General features: G+C 37.0%; 3 protein-coding genes across 3 annotated transcripts; 2 read left to right on the top strand and 1 right to left on the bottom strand.

Annotated features, from left to right (window-relative positions):
* Positions 1-3,457: 3,457 nt before the first annotated feature.
* Positions 3,458-5,802, top strand: LOC109191224. Its single transcript, XM_019341810.1, has 7 exons — positions 3,458-3,630; positions 3,724-3,875; positions 3,972-4,105; positions 4,625-4,863; positions 4,962-5,168; positions 5,251-5,331; positions 5,445-5,802. Exons 1-7 carry the CDS (start codon positions 3,509-3,511, stop codon positions 5,686-5,688), a joined length of 1,179 nt encoding a protein of 392 aa, XP_019197355.1. The 5' UTR covers positions 3,458-3,508; the 3' UTR covers positions 5,689-5,802.
* Positions 5,803-7,576: 1,774 nt separating this feature from the next.
* On the top strand, positions 7,577-15,214 carry LOC109191339 (mediator of RNA polymerase II transcription subunit 33A-like). The gene is made up of 12 exons (XM_019341963.1): positions 7,577-8,005; positions 8,140-8,250; positions 8,355-8,702; positions 9,119-9,435; positions 9,566-9,657; positions 9,808-10,144; positions 10,232-10,442; positions 11,164-11,278; positions 11,461-11,622; positions 12,045-12,702; positions 13,357-13,563; positions 13,816-15,214. Exons 1-12 carry the CDS (start codon positions 7,725-7,727, stop codon positions 14,931-14,933), a joined length of 3,957 nt encoding a protein of 1,318 aa, XP_019197508.1. The 5' UTR covers positions 7,577-7,724; the 3' UTR covers positions 14,934-15,214.
* A 404-nt stretch (positions 15,215-15,618) lies between these two features.
* Positions 15,619-20,644, bottom strand: LOC109191238 (CSC1-like protein At4g02900). The gene is made up of 11 exons (XM_019341823.1): positions 20,331-20,644; positions 20,097-20,246; positions 19,127-19,262; positions 18,935-19,036; positions 18,710-18,829; positions 17,926-18,006; positions 17,504-17,844; positions 17,169-17,414; positions 16,511-16,835; positions 16,213-16,446; positions 15,619-16,100 (listed from the first exon to the last, which is right to left on the bottom strand). The coding sequence occupies exons 1-11, from the start codon at positions 20,642-20,644 to the stop codon at positions 15,888-15,890; spliced, it is 2,262 nt and encodes a 753-aa protein (XP_019197368.1). The 3' UTR covers positions 15,619-15,887.
* Positions 20,645-26,848: the final 6,204 nt, after the last annotated feature.

Here is a 26,848-nt window from a genome sequence, read left to right as displayed (position 1 = left end):
CCAACCAGAAGTCTGGTCCAAAACCATTATACTTTCATTTACATCAAAGTTTGTCATTGTTATTTAAATGCATGCTACACAATCATTGGAAAAATTAAATTTCACTTTTAGTCTCACCTCTGTATTAATTATTGACACACATTCATTATCCGTTTTGAACGTACAATATATATATTTCTTTGTCTCACTACAAATAGTGTGAGTCCAATCTGATCCGACCCAAACTAAAAGTAGATCCACATATATTTATTCTACAAAATAGTCACTTAAATGTCATTTTATGCTAAAATGTCAACAATTACTATAACTTTTCGGTATTCAATAGTCATATTACTTTAATTTCTAATAGAGTCGAATCTCACATTGGTTCACAAAATTTGCACTTAATATTCTTCCAGTCGTTATACCGTGTGTCCCGCTCCTCCCAAAACGACGCCGTTTTGTTAAGTTGTGTGGGGAGTTGACGCGATAGAGTGTATGCGTATTCTGTTATATAATTATGTACATTTTTTTATACAATTATGTACATCCGAAACAGAGAATTTATGTGTATTATATTAAGGGGAGTGTATTCAATCATGACTTTTGTAGAGTTTTAAAGACTTTTAAAATGATAAATTTTAATAAACTTTGATTGACTTTCATAGAGTTGTTCAAAACTTTTAAAAACTTTATAAGACTCTATACAAGTTTATATAAAAGACATTCATAGACTTTTATCAACTTTTTATTTTAAAAAGTCTACAAAAGTCATTGAAATTCTAAATTGAATACATCCTTACAAACTTTCAATGATTTTGATTCTTATCATTTATATAATTTTCTTACAAAACATTTATAATTTATAATATATTATAAAACTCTTATCAACATTCTCAACATTATTATTTTTATCCATGCTGAGTCTTATATGCTAATTACTTATTCTTCAAAAAAAATGCTAATTACTTATATAATATTATTAATAAACATCAACAAAAAAAAATTATTTCATTAAAAATTCATAACAATATTGAACAATAAAATTTATAATAAAAGAATTGATCAAATAAAATATTTAAAAATATAATTACAAGTTACATAAAATAAAAAAATAAAAATATAATATTAATAATATATATATATATATATATATATATATATATATATATATATATATATATATATATATATATATAATTATACTTGATATATTGCTAGGCATCGTGCAAAGAACTATTATTTGCAATAGTAATTTGAGACTGCGAATAACAAGGTGCTATTGTTTGCAACCCCAAATTGTTGTTGCGAATAGTAATTCACTATTCGTAGTAACCTGTTGTGTGTGTGTGTGTGTATGTGTGTGTGTGTGTGTGTGTGTGTGTATATATATATATATATATATATATATATATATATATATATATATATATATATAAAAGTATTTATATGAATATTATGAAACATATACTAAAATTTGACGATGAAAAAAATTAGAGAAAGTTAAGGATAAAAAAATTCATAGAAAAAATAAAAATAAATATAAACAAGCAATAATAATGAAATAAAAATAATATTATTTCGAATTTTTAGATGAAGATTGTAAAGTTGGGGAGAGAGAGAAAAATTGGTAGAGTTTAGGTATGAGGAAAATATAGGATAATGAAGAAAAAAATAATTTTATTGAATTTAGATAGGTTTATAAAGTTTAAATATGGAGAAAAAATAGAGTTTAAATAGAGAGAGAAAACATTCAAAGTTGTTAGAAAGAAAATTTTAAAATCTTGGGGTTGATGGTTGGATTTCAACTATTTATATTTGACAAGGAAAAGTCTTCAAAAGTCTTAAAATTAAAAATTCTACAAAAGTTCATAACTTTTTGAATACCACATGACTTTTAAAGACTCTTTAAAAGTCTTAATCAAATACCACACGAGTTTTAAAGATTCTTTAAAAATCTTGATTGAATACCACATAACTTTTAAAGACTCTTTAAAAGTTTGAATTGAATACCTCTAAACTTTTAAAGTTCATAAAAGTCTTTAAAACTCTATGAAAGTCATGATTGAATACACCCCCCTAAGAGTTTATGTGTATTATGTATTATGTTAGATTATGTGTATTATCTTCCCAAAAAGGAGTATGCGTATTTTGTTATACAATTATGTACATTTTCAAAAAATGAACTTTTTTTTTTTAAAGAAGTTAACAGTCGACACACAAAAAACATAATTTCCAAAAAGAAAAAAAAAATACAAATCGACGTCGTTTTGTACTAAAGCGCACAATGCAGTGTGTGCCCTGGTGCACGATATAAATCGTCATATTCTTCTCATTTTGTTTCTTTTGAATGTGGGCCGCTTCCTGTAATCCTTATTCAGTGCTGCTTCATAGGGCCCATATAAACATAGCCTAGCCCACTAAATATTTTATGTGTGTGTATGTGTTTTTTTTTTTAATAACTGAGGGAACACCCAAAACTAGGAATCTAGCACTCAGTGTTAGTGCTCTATTTTGTTATTTGAAATGTGTTTGGAATATTAAAACCTAGTTACTTTACTTAGATGGAAATTGCGTTGAAGCTAATATTGTCAAAATGATTTAAGTTTGTCTTGTCATACTCCATTATTATTATATTATAAAGACAAATTGAGTTAACAATTTAGAGACTCTAACTTATGTCTTATTATAGGGGTGGATTTTAAGTTTGAGATTTCATTTCGTCTAATCTCACTAACAATTGACAGTACTAGTTGAAGTTATTATACATAAATTACATATAATCAAAGTCCTATTGAATTTGAAATGGTAAAAGTTAAAAACCTTATTTTATTTAAATTTGGATTTTGAAGTTTGAAATGAGTTTGGCTAAGGTCTATAGTTGAGCTGAATCTCGACTCAAATAGATAGCTACCAAAAATTACAGAAGGTTTATAAGAGAGGCTCTTAAGTGGTTGAAGCATAAAGGTACTGTAGCTCTTCAAGTGGAGTCTAATACCCAACTGGTTATTTAGGATCTACAGAGTATGAATTACATTTTGTATTTTGATCTTGTTCTTGATGATATTCATGAACTAGCTAATATTTTTCCGAACATTAGTTTTATGTATGTTCAGAGATCTGCGAATTCGGTAGTCCACCTGTTGGCTCGGAATACCGTGTTCAATGTTGGTTGTAGGAAGTGTGTTTCTTCCCAGTTCATGTTATGTAGTATTTCATTATTTTTTTTTAAAGAGAAATATTTTACATAAAAAATTTTAAAATATTGATTAGTATTGGTATAAAAAATTCTTAATACATAATAGATTAGATGTATAATTGTATTAGATATTATTGAAAATTATTATCAATATTATCAATAATATTGCAATTACTGAATTACGTATGATACTAGGTATTGTTTTTTTATTTTTTTGAAACAAGGTATTGTTTTTTTCTAACTTAAGTATATATTGTAAATATATCATTAAAATAAATTAAATTTGTAATTTGAGCCTTCTTTTTCTTTTAGGACTGACCGAAACTGGAAATGTCATCGGGAAATCACTGTATCCTCACGGAACCGGAAAGCTCCGACGCCGACGGACTAACGGCGACATTGAGCTCCGACAGAGAGCCTCCAAAGCTCCCCATTGTAACAAAAACAACCAGGTTGTACAATTTACTATCCTTCTCTCTCCGTCTAATGCTTTCTCGTTGTACAATTTACTCAAATGTTTGGTCTTTTATGTACGATGATGCCAGACACAAGTGCCCGGCATGCTTCAAACAGTACAAGGAAAAGAAACATCTCGTGGAGCACATGAAAATCTCTTGCCATTCTGTTCACAACCCCAAGTGTGGTGTGTGCCAAAAGCATTGCAAATCGTTTGAATCGCTGAGGGAACACATTGCCGGTGAGATGTTGGACCATGATTATGAACACCCTTTGGCTAAAAAAACTGTCTTTATGGGTAATCTTGTTGAATTTCTTTGTTTTCTGGATCATTTAGGCCCGTTGTCCAAGGTTAGCTGTTCAAGAATCTTTGCAGAAAGAGGCTGTTCTCTGTGCTTGAAAATATTTGACAGTTCAGATTGTCTTAGCCAGCATACTGACATATGTTGCCTCCCTGCTCCCATACCTATTGTAAGGAAATAGAGAAGTTCATGATCTCTCTTTTTTCAATTTTTTGGGTGACTAGGAAAATTCGATGGTGTGAACTGAGTAGTTGTCCATAAGTGACTGGCTCAAACCAAGAAGGCAAGTAGGCCGCACCCACTAGGAGTCGAAGTCACAAGCCAATAACCTCAAATTGATGATAATTTAGCTGTAATTCCTGTAAATGATGGGAGTGATTCTGGGCATGATAGGGAAGAAGTTGCCATAGGTTGTGTGATTGTAGGTGGGGGGAATGATGGGTCACTTGATCTTTGTGCAGGAGGGAAATTCACAGCTACTACCTGATGGTGTGCACTGGGCTGTGACCCTAGCAGGTAAACCAGCTTAAGTTGCCCATAGCTGATCGGCTCAAACCAAGAAGGCTAATAGGCTGCTCCCACTGGGAGTTTGAAGTTACTGAGCCCGTATGATTAACTTGGCTGGGGTTGCCACGTTGAAATAGATCATGGATATGTGATATTTGAATTCTTTGTTAACTTGTTGCAGGACACAATTGGGGTGCCTTGTACAGAACCTCGGATTATTGATAATTTATCTGTAATTCCTGAAAATGATGGGAGTGATTCTGGGCATGGTAGGGAAGCAGTTGCCTTAGGTTGTGCAATTGTAGGTGGGGGGAGTGATGGGTCACTCGATCTTTGTGCAAGGGTATGCCTTGTTGATGAGGATGAGAACATAGTTTTCCACACTTATGTTGTTCCTCACATTTCCTTAACAGATTATAGGTAGGTACTAGGTGGCTGTTAGCATTACATTATCCATTACTTTTGATTGATGGTCTTTAGTTTCATGCTCATTTGTTGGCCTCATTGTTGTCATTTAGGTATGAAATCACTGGTATTACCGAAGAACACATGAGAGATGCAATGCCACTTGAGGAAGTGCGAGAGAAGATTCTTCAGGTTTTGTATAACGGGGAGTCCATTTCGAAGGTGAGAATGGGCGGTGGAAGGGCTAAGGCTCTCGTGGGGCATAACCTTATCCGGTTCTTGTATTGCCTAGGAATGCATTATCCCGATCATTTGCTGAGGTAAGTCTGTGTTACTATGTGACATCTTTTTAAGGTGCGGTCTGCATTAACGCTACTCGTTTCTCCATTATTGTTTCTGCAGAGATACTGCAAAGTACCGGCCTTTGACAAAGACAAATTTCGTCAGCCACTCTCTTAAGTATCTTACCAAGACTTATCTAGGGCAAGTCACCTCTCTTTGTTTACTTGATCAACTGTTTAGTTTAAGCGATATTGTCTTAAATTTTCTTCGACTTTTAGCCTTGAAATCAACGAGAGTTTGGGTTCGAGTAACAGGTATGATATTCATGATGGCGTTCATGATCCCTACCAAGATAGCGTGACAGCAATGAGGCTTTACAAGAGAATGAGGTCCCAAGAACACCAGAGTTTCGCCTCTTTGGCTGCCCAACGCTCCCCCGGGTTCAGCGCCTTTAGCTCGGGGAAACTTGGAAGCATGACACCCGATGAACTTCTCGCGATTTCTGAATCAAACTACCGGTGTTGGTGTTTGGATTCTGGGAGAATGCAAGCTACATGAATACTGAATCTGTATCTTTCTTGCTGATCTTCTTCACTCTGAATGCTGATTAGCTAACTTGAGATTTAAGCATTTGAATGCAAAACATATACTCAATCTAGTTTCATATTTTAATGTTTGTACTTAGCACATGGCTCATTAACATTAGAAGCTTCTCCCAATTGATTTTATTTAATTAATTTTGTTTGTTTGTTTTTTAATGTTTGTGTTGGGGTTATGGTTCTTGGGCTGCCTAAGAGCCCGCGTACTACCACTAACATAGGTTATCTATAGCTGATCGACTCAAACTAAAATCACTAGACAGCTCCTGAAGGATGAAGATCTGGATGAAACTCGCCATGTGACCCTAATCGGTAAATGACTACAATGACGCAAACCAGCTTAGATTATCCATAACTAATTGACTCACACTAATAAGGTCAATAAACAGCTCCTACCTGGAATTGAACTTTGAATATCGTGATTACTGGACCAAATGTTTGATCAATTTGGCTGAAAATTAACTTTTTTCTGTTTATTATCCACCATTATCGTTCTCCCGTCGTACATTGTCTTAGTACTCACGAGTCCATAACCCGATAGTTTGAAATTTATAAAATTAGAAATAAACATTGTTCCCTTTAGAACAATCAACCATGTTGATTTTTTGTGTGGTAAAACTCAATCAAAGTTTTGAACCTTTCGTGGTGGATCATTCTTCTTCTTCTTTAAAATTTGATGTCACCATCACCATAGATTGATTTTCTTTGTTTCCAAAATCGTGTTGGCACCGCAGTGGCTGTCCGTCGCATTTGGTCGTCACGACACTATTCTCGGACACACATGAATTGACTTCTCGAACATGCCGTAATAGTCTTTTTTCTAATTATATATATTATATACATACATGAATGTGGACTGGAGACACAGAGATAAAAGGAAATCAACCACTGGTACTGGTTTCCACCTTTGATGACATCTAACTCCACTAATCCTACTTTTAACACATTTGCTAAACCAATAAATGGTGAACCAAATTGATGATCAAAGCTAATCTAATCCCATTATTGATTATTTATGAGAAAGTCTGTAACCATTATTTAAACAAGTCATACGCATTCACTATATTCACTCAGTGCTTTGAAGGACTATTTAAGAAAACTAGAACTTGGCAAGGGATTACAATGCAAAGGTAGTCGTGATAATTTTCTCTTTCGCTCGAAAAGGCCTTCGCATCTTTGCATTTCTTTGTCTTGCCATATTGAAGCGGTGTAATTGTTATAATGCTATACAATAGTGTACATATGTTGATGGTGACCGTGACAATAAAGAACATGACTTCGTCGGGCGAAAAAGTTATAGAAGATAACGTGGTAGTAATGAACTAAAAATGAAGATACAAATATTAGAGATGAGTATGGAAGATTTTGAAGGGCTTAATTTGTTATTTTTCTTAAAATATAATACGAAATATGGAAAATTGTAATTTATGTTTTTTCATAATATATTAATATGTCAATTATCAATGTCACTCCTAAATTATTAGTAGTGTAATTGTTGTCCTTCAATTTTCAAAACAGTATATATATTGTCCCCATTTTATTTTAAAATTATAGCATTAGTTAGATTTAAATTACCCTTATGAGTCTTTTAAATTATTGGTGATAGAAATAATGCAGATTTTTGTCAACTTTTACGATAAGAAAATTGGAAGCGACATTTACACTATATGAGGAACAATATATGTACAATTTTAAAATTTAAAGAGCAATATAACATTACTAATAATTCATGAGTGACATTGATAATTCAGCTATTAAGAAGGGATATAAATTACAATTTTTCGATCAAATAATGGAATTTCCCTATTTACATCGAAATCGCATATATACCCGCCTCCTATATTGACCGGACCATTCCAATTTTATCCCATCCAACATTGTCACTCTCCGATATTCTCTTTGTTCAAAAAAGAACCGAAGAATTTGCAGTTACTCGGCATGAAAGCTTACCTATAGATCTGCTCTAACCCTAGGAAACAAAATTGAGTTCAAACCATGGCGGTGGTGTCCGTACAGCCCAGCCACTGGTGGGATACTGCGATGGAGCTCACTAAGCTGGCTCAGGACAGGGGCACTGACCCCTTGGTGTACGCCATGCAGCTCTCCTCCACACTCAACGCCGCCGGCGTTGCCGTGCCCTCCACCGACGTCGCCGCCCTCCTCGTCTCCCACATCTGCTGGGCCAATAACGTTCCTATTACTTGGAAGTTCCTCGAGAAAGCCTTGACTATCAGGGTTGTGCCTCCGCTCTACGTTCTCGCTCTTCTCTCTTCCAGGTCTCCTCTTCTGCAAGCAATAGCTTTTCACAAATTAATATTTTCCACTGTAAAACTTATTTGATTGCTGTCTGACGCTGTGGTTTGAAATTCGAATTGAGTTTTATGGAGTATTTATTTATCTTTTATTGCAGAGTGATTCCTAACAGAAGGAGCTATCCAGTGGCCTATAGACTGTATATGGAACTTCTGAAAAGATATGTCTTTTCATTGACATCTATGATTAATGGCCCAAATCATCAAAAGTATGGTCATGGAATTTTGATATTTGTTTTGAGATTATTGAACTGATTAAGTATGATTATGTTGAGTATGTAAAATTTTGGCATGACTGAGTATGCAAATGCAGGATTATGGCATCCATCAACGAGACTCTTAATCTTTCAGAGATTTTCGGGATTCCAGAATGTGAAGCTGGGTTGCTAATGGTGGAATTTGTTTTTGCGAGTGTGTGGGGGTTAGTTGATGCATCACTTGATGATGAGGGATTGCTGGAACTCACCACTGAAAAGGAATCTAGGTGGCCAATCAGGACACAAGACATGGAAATAGACAACCGGGATACTTTTGACGGGAAGAAGGCAGAACAACATGAGTTATTGTTTAAAAAGAATACCATACTGGCTACTGAAATACTTGGTGAATTTTTCCGGAACAAAGTGACTTCCAGGATCCTTTACTTGGTGCGCGTGAACATGTAGGATTTTATACCTTTTAGTGTCTTCTCTTTAATGCTCCATACTAGAAGAAATCTGTTTCTCTACTCCAACTATGGATTTCTCATGAATGTGACTCAAAAATGCTTTTTCACATTTCTGTATGCAAAATGCATTCTTGCACCTATTTCTTTCAGCATTTTTTTTTATAAATATATTGTGTGTGTGTATTTTGGAATAATACTATACTTACTCCCACTTTTTAGTCCATTTTTTACTCCTTGTTGAAGTAGCATGCTTTGATTGATTCAGAATAAAAGTGAACCACAATTTTTATTCATTTCCTTTTTTCTTCCAATAAAATTAGGATATGTTGTAGGAGTTTTACTCCTAAGAGTACACTTAATTTTCCTATCTAATTATCTATATATATAATTGCATTACTTCTTCTCCTTAGGCCTGCTCACTGGGAGTCATTTATCCAGCATTTGCGGCTGCTTGCTTCAAACTCAACAGCATTGAGAAATTCAAAAAATATTTCCCCGGAGGCTCTGTTGCAGCTAACATCTGATACAAATACATTCCTACCAATTGAATGCAAAACAAGCACACTGCACCGGTTTAATACGGTAGTGACTTCTTCACTTGTATCTTCCGCCAGCCAATGTCATGGTACCAGTCCATCAGCTTATTGGCTGCCCATTGACCTCTTTCTTGAAGACGCCATGGATGGGACACAAGTGGCAGCTACAAGCGCTGCAGAAACACTCACTGGTAATTACACCCTATAATTCATATTCTAGTAGTTAAATTTACTTCCACCTGGCGCTGACTAGATCACTATTGTAGTTCTATAGGAGTTGAAATTTACTTTCACCTAATGCTAATTAGATTAGTATTTCAGTTCTAGTGAAGGCTCTTCAGGCAGTTTACCGTACCACTTGGCAGGACACATTTCTTGGATTATGGATTGCAGCACTGCGGCTTGTCCAAAGAGTGAGTGATAATTATTCATTCTCTTATTTAACTCAGCCTAGAGCCTTGGGCACACTTTGTTTCAAATGACACTAAGTGAAGTTTCATTTACTTAGGATATAAATGTAACTTGCACTGTATTTGTTTTGGTATTATTTTCTATCCATTTAGGAAAGGCATTCAAGTGAAGGACCAGTACCCCGCCTTGATACATGTTTATGCATGTTGTTGTCAATTACACCACTTGCAATTGTTAACATTATTGAGGAGGAGGAAAAGGAACTTAACCTTGCCAATCAAGGAAAAGAGTCTGTGGGAGAGCGTCGTCAAGACTTGGTTTCAAGCCTTAAACAGTTAGATGATTATGAAGGTTTGTTGACTCCACCACTACAAGTGGCATCAGTGGCAAATCAAGCCGCTGCAAAAGCTATGTTGTTTCTTTCTGGTCTAACGATTCCAAGTGGGTACTTTGATGGCATGAGCATGAACGACATGCCTATGAATTGCGGTTAGTATTTTCTGTCATCCCTATACACTTTTAAACATGTCACCGAATAAAACATTGATGCATGTGATTGATTGTGGTTGCTTGTAGCTGGAAACTTGAGACACCTGGTTGTTGAGGCTTGTATTGCCAGAAATATTTTGGATACATCTGCTTATTTCTGGCCTGGCTATGTAAAAGGTCGATGCAATCAAATACCTTGTGGCATTTCAGGCCAAATACCTGGCTGGTCTTCATTGATGAAAGGGTCTCCTATAACTCCTTCAGTGATAAGTGTGTTGGTTTCAACACCAGCCTCAAGGTATGCCAATAGTTATAAGTTATAAAATTTCCTGCTTTCCATTGCCAGATTTCTTCAAGATCACTTCATTCAGTTAAGTAATATATGGAACCTGCCACTAAAAAATATGGCTTGTGTTCTTGTTCGTGTTAAAGAAATAAGATGGTCTGTTAAGACAGAATTAGAGAAGAAATTCGAATAAGTACCGAGTATATAAATATTGGGTGACTAGATGTATCAAATAATGAAAAATTAATATTGGGTGATGGTGATTTATCCTATCAAGTTTCATAATACACTGCCACAGTTTGATGCAATCTAAATATTTAACAAAAGCTTAGAGCTTTGTTGTTTTGTTATTCTGATCTGCTAATTGCAAAGGGAGTCTTTTAGGCCTTTAGATGGTAGTTGAAGGGCTGTGACAATGCTGCATTGAGACAAACGGTGCATGCATGCCTAGCTCTTTTTGGAATTATCACACTCCATATGATTTTTGAAAAATTCATTTAAGCATTAGAATTGTCAGGCATAGATAACATCACTTCTGAAAATTTTCTCCCTTAGTTTTTGAGTCCTGAATTGGATACCTGTTAAATGTCTAGAGTTCACTGACCATTTGGATGATAGTTAAATAACTTCCCAGTCATTAATTTCCATAAAAAAAAGTTATGTGGTTAGTGTGTTCCTTAGCATTTCTTCACATCACTCTGCTCACCCTTTTGGCTCATGGATTTGATGGAAGTTTAGCAGAAATAGAGAAAATATATGAGATTGCAGTCAGTGGTTCAGATGATGAGAAGATTTCTGCTGCTACAGTTCTATGTGGACCATCTCTTACTCGTAGTTGGAATATACAGGTACTCTGAACTATTTGATGTCTATAGGATAAATGTCAACAGTCACCACTGACTTACTTTGATGATATAGTGCTTTCTTAGAATTAGACTTGCTTTCTTAGTTGTCTTTTATTGTGGAGTACTTATCAAAAGGTAAAGCGAAGTTTCTTAATCTAAATATGGTTTTCTCTGTGTGCTTGCAGGAACATATTGTTCTGTTCATCACAAGACTGCTTTCACCTCCAGTACCTAAAGACTACACTGGAAGTGAAAGCCATTTGATAGGTTATGCTCCATTTCTGAATGTTCTTCTTGTCGGAATATCATCTGTCGATTGTATACAGATTTTTTCCTTGCATGGATTGGTAGGTTGAACCTCATATGCTAGTTTCTTATTCTGAAGTTATTGTCAATGTCAACTAATTAGTAATTGGACCTGATAATCTTGAAGTTCTTATCTTCTGGCTGATAAATGCTCAGGATAATTGTCAAAAGCTATGTACATAACCAGGTTTTGCATGAAGAGTCATTGGGTGTAACTATTAATATTATAAATAGAAGGCTTTTAGAATGTGGTTGTGGAAGGACCTTCCTTCATAAATTCAGATTGTGAATAGACAGCTGATAGAGCTTAAAACATATTTGACTTTACATTTCATTAACAAGGATGTATGAGAAATGTAGAAGATAAATAAAATTTTATGAAGAGTAGGAATCTTAGAGGGAGAAGATGAACATTGTGGGACTTATGGTTTGATATCTAACAATATATATATATTTTTTATAGGTTCCACAACTTGCTGGTGCATTAATGCCAATCTGTGAGATCTTCGGTTCTTGTGCACCCAATATTTCATGGACTCTTACAACTGGGGAGGAAATATCTTCCCATGCTGTATTTTCAAATGCATTTACTCTTCTGCTGAAGTTGTGGAGATTCGATCAGCCACCTCTTGAACATGTAATGGGAGAATTACGTCCTGTGGGATCCAATTTAACTCCTGAATATTTATTATTGGTGCGCAACTGTCAGTTGTCTGCGAATGAAAATACACAAAACCAAATCAAGTGCAAGCGATTTTCAAGACTTTTAGATCCATGGTTTAGAGAACCCATATTTATGGACTCATTTCCAAAGTTAAAATGTTGGTACAGGCAAAATCAGACGTGTATTGCTTCAACACTTTCTGGTCTTGTACCTGGAACTCCTGTTCATCAAGTTTTTGAAGCACTGCTGAATTTCATGTTCAGAAAAATAAGTAGGGGTGCACAACCTCTTACACCTACTGCTTCTGGAAGTAGTAACTCATCTGGGTCTGGAGAAGATTTGTCTATGCGTCTTAAAATACCTGCATGGGATATTTTAGAAGCCATTCCATTTGTGCTTGATGCGGCCCTAACAGCCTGTGCCCATGGGCGGCTTTCACCACGTGAACTAGCTACAGGTTAGTATATGACTATCCATTGAACATTTTCTCTACATTATGAAAATGCTTGTCTGAAATTTCTGGGAAGTCTATGCTGTTGGCTTGCATGAAGGAAAGACTACAAGAACTGCAGTTTAACGGACAATATAAATATTGTTGTTAAAAGATTTTTGTCGTAAAAAGGCTTTCAAGGGATTAGATGCTAGATTTTTGTCCTTGAGGTAATGCCTCCATTAGTTAGTATTTGTCCTTTAAAAACTTTCAAGGGACATTATTAGTTTGCCCCACCGCTGTAATTCTCTTCAAATATCAAATTGGTATGATTTAGCCATAGCTCAATCTATTTTGCCTATAAGAAGGAAACAACACAAATAGTTTGGCACCAAAAAGTAATTGGATATCCTCCTGAATTCCCTAAATTTGTTGCCCCCTTAGTGAGGAAAAGTGAATTTGGTCCATTTTTTGTGTTCAAGGCAGACATGGTTTTATACCTAACTGCTTGTGTGATTCCCTGCATTTGCATTTGATATCCTGGATGTATAGTCATGTTTAGTGCTTTGTAAATAGATTACCTGGAAAATGGTGACATGATATCTATGCGAAGATGCTTTAATCAGTTCTCTTTCCTCTTTAACTTGCTGCTTTCATGTAATACCATGAACTCTCTCTCAGGGCTTAAGGACCTTGCTGATTTCTTTCCGGCTTCTTTGGCAACAATTGTAAGTTATTTCTCATCTGAAGTAACGAGAGGTCTTTGGAAGCCTGCCTCCATGAACGGAACTGATTGGCCAAGTCCAGCTGCAAATTTAGCCTTGGTTGAGCAACAGATAAAGAAAATCTTAGCTGCCACTGGCGTTAATGTCCCTAGTCTTACCATTGGTATGGACTCATTTCCTTATCTTGCTATACCACATTCTTTTGGACAAGAAAATTTCTGAAATGCTTTTAAAAAAATAAAATAAAATAAAATATTTTTTACTATCTCAAAATCTCTTTCAAACTGTTTAGTAACGATTGCATCTGTAGTGGACCTTGACTTATTAGAACCTTTTATATTTGCATGCTAGAAACATCAGAGACATGTTATTAATCACTATATTCCAAACTAATGCTCTTTCGTTTCAACCGTAGGTGGAAACTCCCCATCTACTTTACCTCTACCTCTGGCAGCACTTGTTAGTCTCACCATTACTTATAAACTTGATAGAGCCACTGACCGCTTTCTAAACTTGGTTGGCCCTGCCTTGAGTAACCTGGCCACTGGTTGTCCCTGGCCATGCATGCCTGTCATAGCCTCTCTCTGGGCTCAGAAGGTAAAACGGTGGAGTGACTTCCTTGTCTTCTCTGCATCCCGTACTGTATTCCACCACAACAGCGATGCCGTAGTTCAACTCCTTCGGGTCTGCTTCAGAGCGACATTGGGGCTAAATACTTCTATTACGGCAAGCAGTGGTGGTGTTGGTGCACTTCTTGGTCATGGATTTGGCTCTCATTTTTCTGATGGCATTTCTCCTGTTGCTCCTGGTATAATGTACTTGCGTGTGCATCGAGCTGTTAGGAATGTCCTGTTTATGGCGGAAGAAATCGTTTCCCTTCTGATGTGTTTTGTTAGAGACATTGCAAACAGTGGGTTACCCACGGAGACCCTGGAGAAACTCAAGAAAACAAAATATGGTATGAGATACGGTCAGGTCTCGCTCGCTGCAGCCATAACACGTGTCAAGCTAGCAGCTTCGCTGGGTGCTTCTTTAGTTTGGATTACAGGTGGCTTGAGTTTAGTCCAATCGCTGGTAAAGGAGACATTGCCATCTTGGTTCATATCAGTACACACATCTGAACCCCAAACTGGAGACTCGGGGGGCATGGTCGAAATGCTTAGGGGCTATGCCCTCGCATTCTTTGCAGTGCTTTCCTTAACATTCGCAATGGGGGTTGACTCAACGGCAATGGCTTCTAGGCGCGCCAAGGTGCTTGCCACGCACATGGAGTTTCTTGCAAGCGCACTCGAAGGGAAGATAACTCTAGGATGCAACGGTGCAACATGGAGAGCGTATGTCTTGGGTTTCGTAATCATGATGGTCAACTGCACGCCAAACTGGATGACAGAGGTGGATGTAGGCGTCGTAAAGCAGCTGAGCAGGGGATTGAAGCAGTGGAACGAGGAGGAGTTGGCTCTCGCACTTCTTGGAGTTAGCGGAGTCCGAGGAATGGGTGCCGCCGCCGAAATGATCATAGAAAGCGGAGTGTGAATTTCGTAAGATGAATCAAGTTACAGATAGAGGAGGTTAATTCACTATGTTTTTTACCATTTTAGGAAGTTCTCTTTGTTAATTACAGGCTACTGACTTGAATTGTTTTAGTAGCTTTTTACTGTTATTATGGACTGTTGACTATTGTGTATATTCCATCTCTGTAACCAGCAGTTGCACATTCTTGCAATCTTGTCTTATCTTTATTCCTTAAAATCCCCCAATTTCCTCAAGGAAAATAGAGAAACTAGCAATAGTTCCAACTTCACTTTCTTTCGGTTTATCTGATTGATTCTTGTATTTGCGCGTCATGTTAAAGAGTTTTGCATCGTGAATTCCCCTTGTTTGTATGTCTGCGTTATGTTAAACAGTTTTGTATGTGCACCATGATTAAGAGTTAGTTTTATGTCAAATTCTCCATTATGCATCATGTTAAATAGTTATGGGTAAGCATAATATTTTCTTTTGTATATGTTAGAATCAAGCGCTTATCATTACGTCAAAAACTATAGCTGATAGCAAATGTGTAACTTTATTTCTTTATACTGCCGTACCTTTTTGAGACATTGGGTGCTTGATTTGGCCTTTTAAATCTTTTATTGTCTTTCATCCCATAACCCTCAGCCACCAGGTGCTAGACTTACCGTTATTGGCTTTTCCCCAACAGTATGTGTCTCGACTCTCGAGTAAAAGTAACAGTCACATTTCACACTTGCCAACGCAGTTTGTATTAGATTAGTCTCATAGTGATAGGGATATTAGATGCCATGCACGCAAAAAAGAAAAAAAAAAGAAACATACAAGTTAATGTGGCAAAGCTATATTCTTTTGGCATGTTGGTGACATGCTAATCAGCCTCAAATTAGATGACACTCAGAGCTCTCACCCATCTCTCCCAAGAAGAATCATATCAAAGCTGCAAGTTGAGTCATGGAGAATGTATGCTTGATCCAATCAGCAGCCACCCGGGGCGCTGCTGCGAGACGCCATGTTACTACTTTTGCGCGAACTTTTCCTCTTGGTGGAAACCAGCGGGCTGTTCTGCTCCTCAAGCGATAACGGCTCGCCCCCCCTAAACACGGGATGAACATATGCGTCTTGCAGGTAAACTTTCAGGTTCAGGTTCGGTTCTGTTGCCCGTTCTAACGTGTCCCTCACCATTGCTTCCTGCAGATGCAGTGTAGCAGCTGTAGTAGAGGCAGTGGTACGTTTTTACAGATAAACGAAGGCGGTCCAATTGTAAGAATTTAAGCTGATAGTGAAACTACACGTTACTGACCTGTAACGGGAACTTGACAAATGCAGACTCGAATCTCCCCTTGCAGAAATAATGGAACCAGATTGTCAAAACCGGAAGAACCACGATCACAGTCGTTGATCTGGGAATGTCTTTCGTGTTCAACAGCCCCATCAGCAGAACCTGGGAGGTTATCAACCCAATGATGATACGACGGTGAACATCTGGCCAATATGCCGCAGCGCTCTCGTACTTCTGATCATACACATTGATGATCTTGCAACAGTAGAAACCAGTTTCAGATTCGAATCTACCAACAACAACAAGCAAGCAAGCATACCTGATGGCGAAAAACGAGATATGCAAACGAAAAGAAGACAATGATGAATGGGAGGAGCACAGGAGTGACCACAGAATACACAAGTCCCAGCAGGAAATACAGCTGTATACGAGGCTCTGATGTCGCGAAAGTTATAGAACCAGGATCCATCGCTTGCTCTCTGTCCAGTTCGGTCTTCACCAAAAAGCTGTTCTTGAGGTGAAACACGATCAGTGGACTCAATCTAAGAATCTCTGCAGCAATGGCAGACCAACCATCAACCATTATATACGAAATAAAGAAGGTAGCCTTGATCGGAATGGCTACCCCAATAGTTCTCGGAATCCTGCAAGTTAAACAACAGAAAATTTCATTGCATGATCATTGCAGGCTTAGACTTTGTTTTTCTGCGACGACCCTAGACTGCCATAACTCAAATTTCCTTGTACCATTAAACTTTGATACCTCGAATTTTGTACTTGAACTGGTCATCTCAACAATGCTCTAATACCAACTTGAGATTAACAAGAACAAGATGATGACTGAACACCTAGAGATACAACCAAGTATTTATAGACATCTAATCCCTATACAAGGAGTTCACTATTATTCTTGAGACAGACTCATATTCTTAATCCCTATATGAGACAAATTCAACAGATAGATAGAAGGAACATACTCAGTGGGTGCCTGATGCATAAATTTCTTGAGCTGCTCGAATGCTGCTCCCGTGATGACACTTCCAAGGAATACGTTGACATACAGAAACAAATGATACTTTGCAGCTGTTGTTCTCTCCAGAGCTGACATTGCTACATGGCCTTCTATTTTCGACATGGTCATTAGAATCGTCGGGAGGATAATCAGAAACACCTTCAACACAATCGACGAAAGAAACCCCTGAACGAACGACTTGACAACATCCCTGCAACGTAAATTCAGCGAAAATGAATTAAAAACTCCAAGACTCACTAGAATTTCTGAAGCAGGAACTCTCACTTATTTGTCACTTACACCTCTATCACGTGCTTCAAGAAAGGGAAGACCCTCTCGATGCCATCAATGCTCGCGAGGGACTGAATGAAGGCGATGGGGATCATGAAGAAGAAGGTGAGGAAGAAAAAAGCGACGCCCATTAGTAGTCGTCTGATGTTGAGTTCGACGTATGGAATGGACAGATTATCCCAGTAGACATCACGGGGTTCTGGTGCCCATTGTGTGAGCCAAATGGTGGGATTGCTCGATTGTTGTGTTTGAGCACAGATTGCTGCTCCCGACCGCGATGAAAACGAGACGAATGCTGCAGGAATTATCGCCTTTGGATCGCTCAGAACTTTCTCTCTTTCTGCAGCTTCCTACATGAATCTGTCATTTATAATGGCAGCAAAAACACAGATCATAACTCATATGTAGCCAGAGGGAGTGAATGAATTTACCTCTTCACTGAACTTCTGTATCTCAGTAGTATAGTACTCAATGGCATCCACTGATGTTCCCACAAGGCCCCAAGGTCCTGTCTATACATGACTGAACATGAGACTTTGAATTACACCACAGAGAGAGATTGTTATGATCAAACGCTTACCACTACGCCAAAAGCTATAGCTCGTAGCTTAGGCGCACCTTTATTTCCTTATATCCACCATATTTTTGAGAGACAGGGTGCTAGACTTGGCCCTTCAGGCCTCCGCCCAACAATCCCCCTTGCCCCCCTAGCACCTGCCATCCCATACTCAGACTAATCCCCATTCGCATCGGGTCAGCCCAATTAAGGGGCAAAGTGCTGGCAAGATTTCCTTATACCCACCATATTTTCGAGAGGCAGGGTGTTGGAAAGTGCTGGCAAGATTTCCTTATACCCACCATATTTTCGAGAGGCAGGGTGTTGGACTTGGCCCTTCAGGCCTCCGCCCAACAATCCCCCTTGACCCCCTAGCACCTGCCATCCCATATTCAGACTAATCCCCATTTGCACCGGGTCAGCCCGATTAAGAGGCAAAGTGCTACCCAGATTTTTCTATACAACAGGGGGTTCGAACTCCCTACCTCTCTTAAGGGACAAGAGTGCACGATCACTCACGCCAACCAAGCTGGTTGGAGAGGCAAGGTGTTCGATTTGGCCCTTCAAACCTCCACCCAACAATCCCCTAACGTTGGACTTGCCCCTTCAATAGCCTCTTCCCGAAAGAGATCATCACATTTATGGTAAAAAAGGAATACCTTTGTTTTTGGCTTGGAGCTAGGATTTCTCTCATACTTTGTCTGGTAGTAAGTAAGCCAATTTGTCAGATTCTTCTTCTTCTCCACCAAATTTGCAAGGTTGTTTGCATTGTATACAACCTAAAACTTTCACAACTTTAAGGTCACAAAACGACATTATATTGTTTTCTTGAACTGATGAAAAACAGCAGGTCTAGGTGGCTAGCTAACTGGAGATCAACAAACCTGGTGCAGAAGGTAACGTTCTGGATGGTTTACACAGAAGAAGTGTTCAACATGCTCGCTAACCGATTCATCAGTGTCTGGAGGGACACTTCTCACAAGAACCTTAAAAGGGAATCATGTAATTAAGAGTTAATTAGGTTGTAATCAGCAAACTAAAGATGAACATATGATGTTGAGAACATATGCACCCACAGTGAACTGATCAGGACGACGGTCTGAAGATGCCAGGAATTGTAGCCTTAAGGTGGATACAATTTCGTACTCTTTGTAGAGAACATATAAGGTCCAAAATGTGACCATATAAGCCATTCCTATGTGTGCCCATAACCTGCAAGATACCAGCCAAAATGCAGGGTCAATAACAGTGGATGAACATCCTAATTAAAGAATCTTCTTTTCTTTGGTGACCCTAAATGGTAAATGGTAAAGGACCAAAATGGTTGACCCCACCTTTGTGATTCTAGCTAGACTTAGCTTGTGGCTTTAATTGGCAAAAGACAAGAAGGTAAACCTGTTTAGGTTTGTTCATAGTTGGCCAGCCCTAGCCTTATGACTGTTGGCTAGCTCCAACCTTGTGACTTTAACTGACAAATGGCCATAAAGAAGTAAACTAGGTTGTCCATAATTGGTCGGCTTCAATCTTGTGACCTTAGCTGACAAAGAAATCTAAAGAGGTAAATCAACTGAGGTTGCTCATCGTTGGCTCAAACTAAGAAGGCAACTTAAAACCTTGTGGAGTTAATACTATTTGAGGTCCTCCGAGTTTAGATGTTTTGTCACGTTTAGTGCTAAACTTTCAAATTGACCATCTGTGGTCCTTCGACTTTCAAATTTACGCATTCGTGGTCCTAAGTTAACCGCCTATGGTCCTTCAACTATTAAATTTTAACCAACCATGGTCCTTTCAAGAGGACCACGACTGGTTAAATTTCGAAACTTGAAGGACCATGGGTGGTTAACTTGAACCACGAATGGTTAAATTTGAAAATCGAAAGACTACAAATGATCAATTTGAAAATTTAGGACTAAACGTGGCAAAACCATTATACTAGGAGAATCTCAAATGGTATTAACTCAAACCTTATGATTATCAAACCATCAGTTCAACCAACTTGACTTGGGTTGGTTGCAACTCATACAAAAACATTGAATACTTAATTACCTTGCTGATCCAACATTAACATTTGAGATTGAAAGCTTATCAATCTCACTATATGTCAACTCCTTATGCTTGTGCAGCCATCCCCCGGTCCAATTAACAGGGACCAAGATAGCAAAAGCAAGAAATGTGATGGGAGCAAATATCTTCACTCTGCAACAACAGTTTCCAGATCAGATGACAACAAAAAACTCCAGAAATTGGCATTATATTATATTATATTGATCAACAACTCACCCAAGAAGATAAATCCTTATATACACCGCAGAATCAAGCCCTGCATGTTCTATAAGCTCAGGCTGTGGCATTTTCAGAGCTGCAGGCATCCAGTTCAAGAACCTTATGTAGGTTCTGCAATCCAGATTCACAAATTTCTTCACAACAGGCCCAGAGCTTCTTGGACTGGAGCGTATGCCCTTCAAATACCATTTTGGGAAGTATACCCTATCGTTAAAGGGTTGAAGTCGCAGAATTGCGAAGGCTATTAGGAACGCCAATGCAGATAGAAGGTTGATCGTTGCAGAAAGGACAATATCCTCGGCACCCGCCATATCTGCCTGCAAATGATGCTACCTAAGACCTAAGACTGGGGAATTGAAGGAAACAATATACGTAATCTGCATGCATGCATGCAGAAATGGCTTTAGGATAGGGGGGAAGATGATATAGATATATATAATGCAGAATTCCAGAATGATATGATGACTCCTAAACGTCCCAAACGATCAATGGCGGATCCATACAGCCATAAAAGATTTTTGCTTTGCCCTTTCCGGCAAGCCAGCCAGCCGGCCAACCAAAGAAGTTTGTGTTGCGTTAGATGGAATATATGCGCGGCGGCAGCGACGGAGAATTGAACGGAGAAGATCAGAAGGTAAGAGAAGATCGGATTTTGGTCGGTGATTCGAAGGTTAGGGTGATTTGGCATTGATAATTTTTATGTCATCTCAGTCCACAGTATAAGCATTATTGACAGTTTTTATGAACTACGGACACTCCAACAATAAATTATACAGTGAATTATGATTTATATTGTAATATAGAATACTAATTATACACTGAATCATAGTTTATATTATAAAGTAAAATATTAATGAATAAATGCTAGACTCTAAACAGTAAAAAGTCGACTTTTAAATCAAATAAAATCACAAACTCAGTCATAAACTCTAAAATTCAAACACTAAGTGTAATGTCCGTTCACATTTCTGCAAGTGCAATATTTTAATACTAAATGTGTAAACCTAGAAAATTCTGAAAAGTGCAGATTTTAGCGTTCAAGTTTACATAGTAAAGTTGACGATAATTACGAAAATGTCATTGATGGGGATTATACTTAGAGTACGTACGGAGGCACTGGGATCGGTTCGTTGTCGTATGAGGTAGGCCTGTTCGACCCGATCGACTCAGCTCCATGCTCTAAACCTACTCACCCGGTCACCTCATCTACACAACCTACTCCACTCAATCATAATGGCTTAGTTCATACCGCCGGGCCAGTCGATTGGGACGACCCAACGGGTCCACCATCACCAGGATCTTTGCTCACGTGTTCAACTGCATGCCAGCCCCAGCATAGCCATGTGCATGAGTGCCACGTGGTTGTCATGCCGAAAGATCGGATGCTGTTCCTTAGGCTCACTATAAATACTACATTTATTAACTTGGGGAGGACTTTTCACCTACTCCATTCTCTATGTAATTTAGAGGCCTCCGGTCGTATGCTCATACCGGTTGACTCGTTGACTTACAGTACTTGTATATGGTGATTTTACCCACATCACCCATAGCATTTAAAAAAAAATTGATCTGATTCGTCTGATTTTTTCAAATGTAAAGCTGAAATTGGTTCTTAATTTTCTCTAAAGTACTTGTTCTCATATCTACATCTACAAATCTAATAAGAGCCAATAATGTTAGGCCATTAACTGAAACAAAAAAAATGTCAGTAGTAGTTGTTTCTTAAAATGAATGGTTCACATTATTTTGATTTTAGTATTTTTTTAATGATTTTCCTTATTTACCCTCTATTATATTATTTTCTTCCCTTAAATAACACTAAATTCCGTTAGTATAAACTTTAGTAATGGAATATTCCGTTAACTATTTATTATTCTTAACATACTCATTAATTTATATAAGAAATGTTTTAGGTTCGAACCCCATCCCAATTAGAGTTGGCATAATTGTTAAACATATAGTTGGCAGCTGAACTGGTTACATAGGTAAAACTTTGGAAGAATGACCAAGGATCAAGTCTCACCAGTGGCAATGTGGGAGCTATCTCTCAAAGTGAGGGGGAGTTCTTTGTGTGCAGTGAGCACCGGTTTAGCTTTTGTGGTCATAGATTATAAATCATTTGATTTTCTTGATTTTTTTTAAATTTCACGTTTAATTAATCTTCTTTTGATTATTTAGAACAAAACTTAATAATTCAATTATGTTTTTGCATTATTGGAATGATTTAGGTCATTATGGTATTAATATTTTTTGTATTTTTTTTATAGTGGTACAATTGTACATTACTTTACAAATATTATACTATTATTTTTTTATCGGACAAAATTGTTCTTACATCATTGTCAGACCTGCACGACAATTATATATGGAATCTAAAACGGTAGGGCTGTTTTTCAAAATTGTTCTTACATCATTGTTAGACCTGCACGGCAATTATATATGGAATCTAAAACGGTAGGACCGTTTTTCAAATAATTAACAATGTTAACATCCTAAGCTACTAGCTCCAATTGAACAAGTTTACACATCAGAATTTTATCAATGCATGAAAACTTCTAAAGAAATTTGTAAGTTAATTTTTACTATATCCTTATAACAATATCTATTATAACCATATATTTTGAATTATTTATTATTATCCTCTATTGACAGCAATTGTCATTGACAAACTCTCAAAACAATTTGTCTCAACAAGGAATGAAAATTAAAAAAAAAAATTCATTGATTTCATTATTGTTGATGAAAAGTATGTATGACACTTTATTACTCTTATTAAATTAAATAAATTAGTAGCTACAACAAAAAATAATACATATGCATTTAATTAATTTAGAATTAGATGTCTATAATGCTTTATTTTAAAAAAAAATATTCATTATAAAAAAAATTTTAAAAAAATATAATTTCATTAGTTATATTATTATTATTATTATTATTATTATTATTATTATTATTATTATTATTATTATTATTATTATTATTATTATTATTTGCTACAATTCAAAGATTCCTTACCTTCAAATTTATTAATTTATTATATTCACTACATTGTCCATTGTCTTCTTTTTACATTATCTTGTAATTAAATATCAAAGTTATAATACAAAATATGTTAGTTATATATATTTATTTACCAAGTATTGTATACAAATATAATAAATAAATAAATAAATAAATAAATAAATATATATATATATATATATATATATATATATATATATATATATATATATATATATATATATATATATATATATATATATATTCGTAACTTCTGTACGCTATACATATATATAAAAAAAAAAGTATATATATTCTTAGTTTGTTTTTTAAATTTTAAATAGTTCGTTTTGCTTAGTTTTTTTTTTTTTTTTTTTTTTTTTTTTTTTTTTTTTTTTTTAAGGTTCAAATGCTTAGTAGGATAATAATAATAATAATAATAATAATAATAATAATAATAATAATAATAATAATAATAATAATAATAATAATAATAATAATAATAATAATAATAATAATAATAATAATAATAATAATAAACAAAAATTAAAATATACACACGGCATTCTAATCAACAAAAATTTGTTGGTAACCTGCTAAAAATGCTAATTGCATTTTTTTTTTCCAAGTTCATGGATCAATTTGGAGCTTGTTCGAGTTGGATGACTTAATTGCTATCTCCAAAATAATTCAATGGCCTATTTGTATAATTATAAAATTGAACCTTTTTTTTTTTTCTTTACTATAACTCTCAACCATTGATGATAATTATAAAGTGCACATATTTACTACCAGCAATACACAACTTTTACTCTGGGAATATACAAAGGTATACAACATTTTGTAAGTGCACACCTTAAACCCATATATAAACCCATTGTACTAAGCACACCAATGCACATCCCCACATTCTATGATGCACCACGTACCCCCAACAAATATACCCTAGCAATAAAAGAAGAAGAAGAAATATCCCCAAATGCATAATTTCACGCCAACAACGATACCTGATACCCTCCCACCAATGCACAATTCATAGTCCTACGTTGCACCACATGTAGCACCCCCTCCTAAAATCATAAATTCATTAGCAAATCAAATCAAAAGCATACTCCAATGAATCTTTAAAAAAAAAAAAGAAAAGAGAACAAACATGAAGCTATGCTGAGCAGTCACTACAGGCGCTGAAAAGAAAAAAAACCAGAAGAACAAAGGAAAAAGACTAGAAAAAATCCATAAAATCATAGTTATAATTTCCTAAAATTAGGCAACATAATTGATGACTCTTATTTTATACTATATTTTACCCATTCTTAACCCCTTTTTATGCTCAATTCAAGGTGTTTTATGCTTAGTTTCATCCAATTTCACTTTTGAGAGAAGGGAAAGGAAAAGTCAATTAAAATGGAGCAAAAATGCATGAAAAGGAGCACATAGAAGCAGACTGGAAGAAGACGCGCAAAAGGAGCGGAGAGGAAAACGTGGCGTGGAAGCAACACATGCACAGATTTGGTAAAGAGAGAGGAGGCAGTCCGTGAACATTAGTACACGCTGTAAGCATTGAAAATATAAATAATGGTGTTGGATCGTGATGAATATTTAATTATTAAATTAATTACTTTAATTAAGTTAGTTGGACTAATATTTATTTAATTGGGTTAATTAAATGGCCCATTGAATAAATAATTAGTTTAATTACTTAATTAAATGTAATTGGATGTTGGATTATTCGGCCCAATAAGTTGGTGGAATATTTAATTGAGTCGAACCAGACTGCTTGGATGAATTGGGTTGCCTAATTAGCGGGTTTGACTTGGTCTTGGCCCATCAAAATTATATGTGGATTACATAATTTTGAGGAAATTGGATTATTTGATATTATTTGAAATTTAATGAAATGATGAACCTGGACGCAATGGTGTCCCGATACGTTCCTTAATTTAATTAAAATAATTAAATTAAATAAGGAATTAAGAGTTGGTTGGAGATTTTCCCTCACCCTCACCACTATAAATATTGGGTTCATTTTCAAAGAAGGGGCTCTGGAAATCTGCATACTGAAGCTCTGTCGAAGTCTCGCCAGGATATCGTCTGGAACATGCCCGCAGTTGTACTGCGTATACCGCGCTGAGGAACACGCCACTTGAACACCGGAAGCCCTTCTTTGAAGATCAAGCTGCATATTAGCCCTTCATTGAGGAACAAGCTACCAACTCCGGAGGCCCTTCAGCAAGGAACTACTCCAGTTCGGCATACTCCCGAACTCGGCATACTTCCAGTTCGGCCATACTCCCGAACTTGACATACTTCCAGTTCAGCATACTCTGAACTCAGCACACTTCCAACAAGGAACTCGGCATACTTCCAGTTCGGCCATACTCCCGAACTCGGCATACTTCAAGTTCAGCATACTCTGGACTCGGCACACTTCCAATTTGGCATATTCCAAATTTGGCACACATCTAATAGGCATACTTCTAGTAGAGAATCAGAGGACTTCTCATATACAGAGATTGTACCCCTTCTTGATTGATACATACTATTTGTAACCGGTACTTTGAATTTTGAATATATACAATTCAAGTTTTTCGCGTTTACATATTTTGGCACGCCCAGTGGGACAGCTCTGCCTCTCATCTCTCTACTACTACTATACCTCTACCTGCGCATCAAATGGCATCGAACAATCCCATGTTCAGGAGGACCTATGCCCAAGCTACCAAGTCCAAGTCTACGCTTGTAGCTAGCCCTGGCACAACCCAGAAAACGCAAGGTCCGCTGACAAGGAACCGCGCAAAGGATTTGGGGGTCTGAGTACCTGAACCTCAGTCCATGGCACGACGTGTGGTTCGAAGGCTCGACAAGGCCCCTGTTGCCTCAAAGGCAATTGCTTTTGCTGGAAGTCCACCCTCTCCCAAGGGAGCTACCGATGGTGGTAGTCCAACTTCTATGCAAGGGAACGCTAGTAGCGGGAGCACTTCCCCCGTAACTCCGCCACATCCATTATGGAAGGCTGCACCTGAGTGGTCGCATGTCTACAATGTCATGCCGGCCATGGCGACAAACACAGAGTCTGTGGAGGAGCAATTAGCTAGAATTGCTAAGTCTCTGGAAGGAATGGCTGTCACTCTCCAAAATCAAGAGAAACGGCTTAACACCCTCGATAATAGGGTAGGAAACATCATGGAGGAGCAAGGAAACCGTGCTCCAGGAAAGCAACCTGAAGGGCAAGAAGAGGTTGGTCAGCAATCACCACCACCTCATGTTAGCCATGTGGTAGGAGAAGCTGCTTCCCACTTACCTGCAACTGAGAAAACAATCCCAGTTACCGAAGACATGATACCGGTGGATCAGTTGAAGGACTACATAATGGGGGCCATCAAAGGCAAGTTGGATGAAGGCCAACCTTCATATTCCTATGCTAAGCCCTACACACAAAGAATTGAGGAGTTGAAAATGCCCTACGGCTATCAACCTCCTAAGTTCCAGCAATTCGATGGCAAAGGAAATCCCCG

This window comes from Ipomoea nil, unplaced genomic scaffold, assembly GCF_001879475.1.
Source record: "Ipomoea nil cultivar Tokyo-kokei standard unplaced genomic scaffold, Asagao_1.1 scaffold1619, whole genome shotgun sequence".
Classification (NCBI taxonomy): domain Eukaryota; kingdom Viridiplantae; phylum Streptophyta; class Magnoliopsida; order Solanales; family Convolvulaceae; genus Ipomoea; species Ipomoea nil.
The sequence above is the reverse complement of the archived record's forward strand: the minus strand, read 5'-3'. Positions and strand labels throughout refer to the sequence as shown.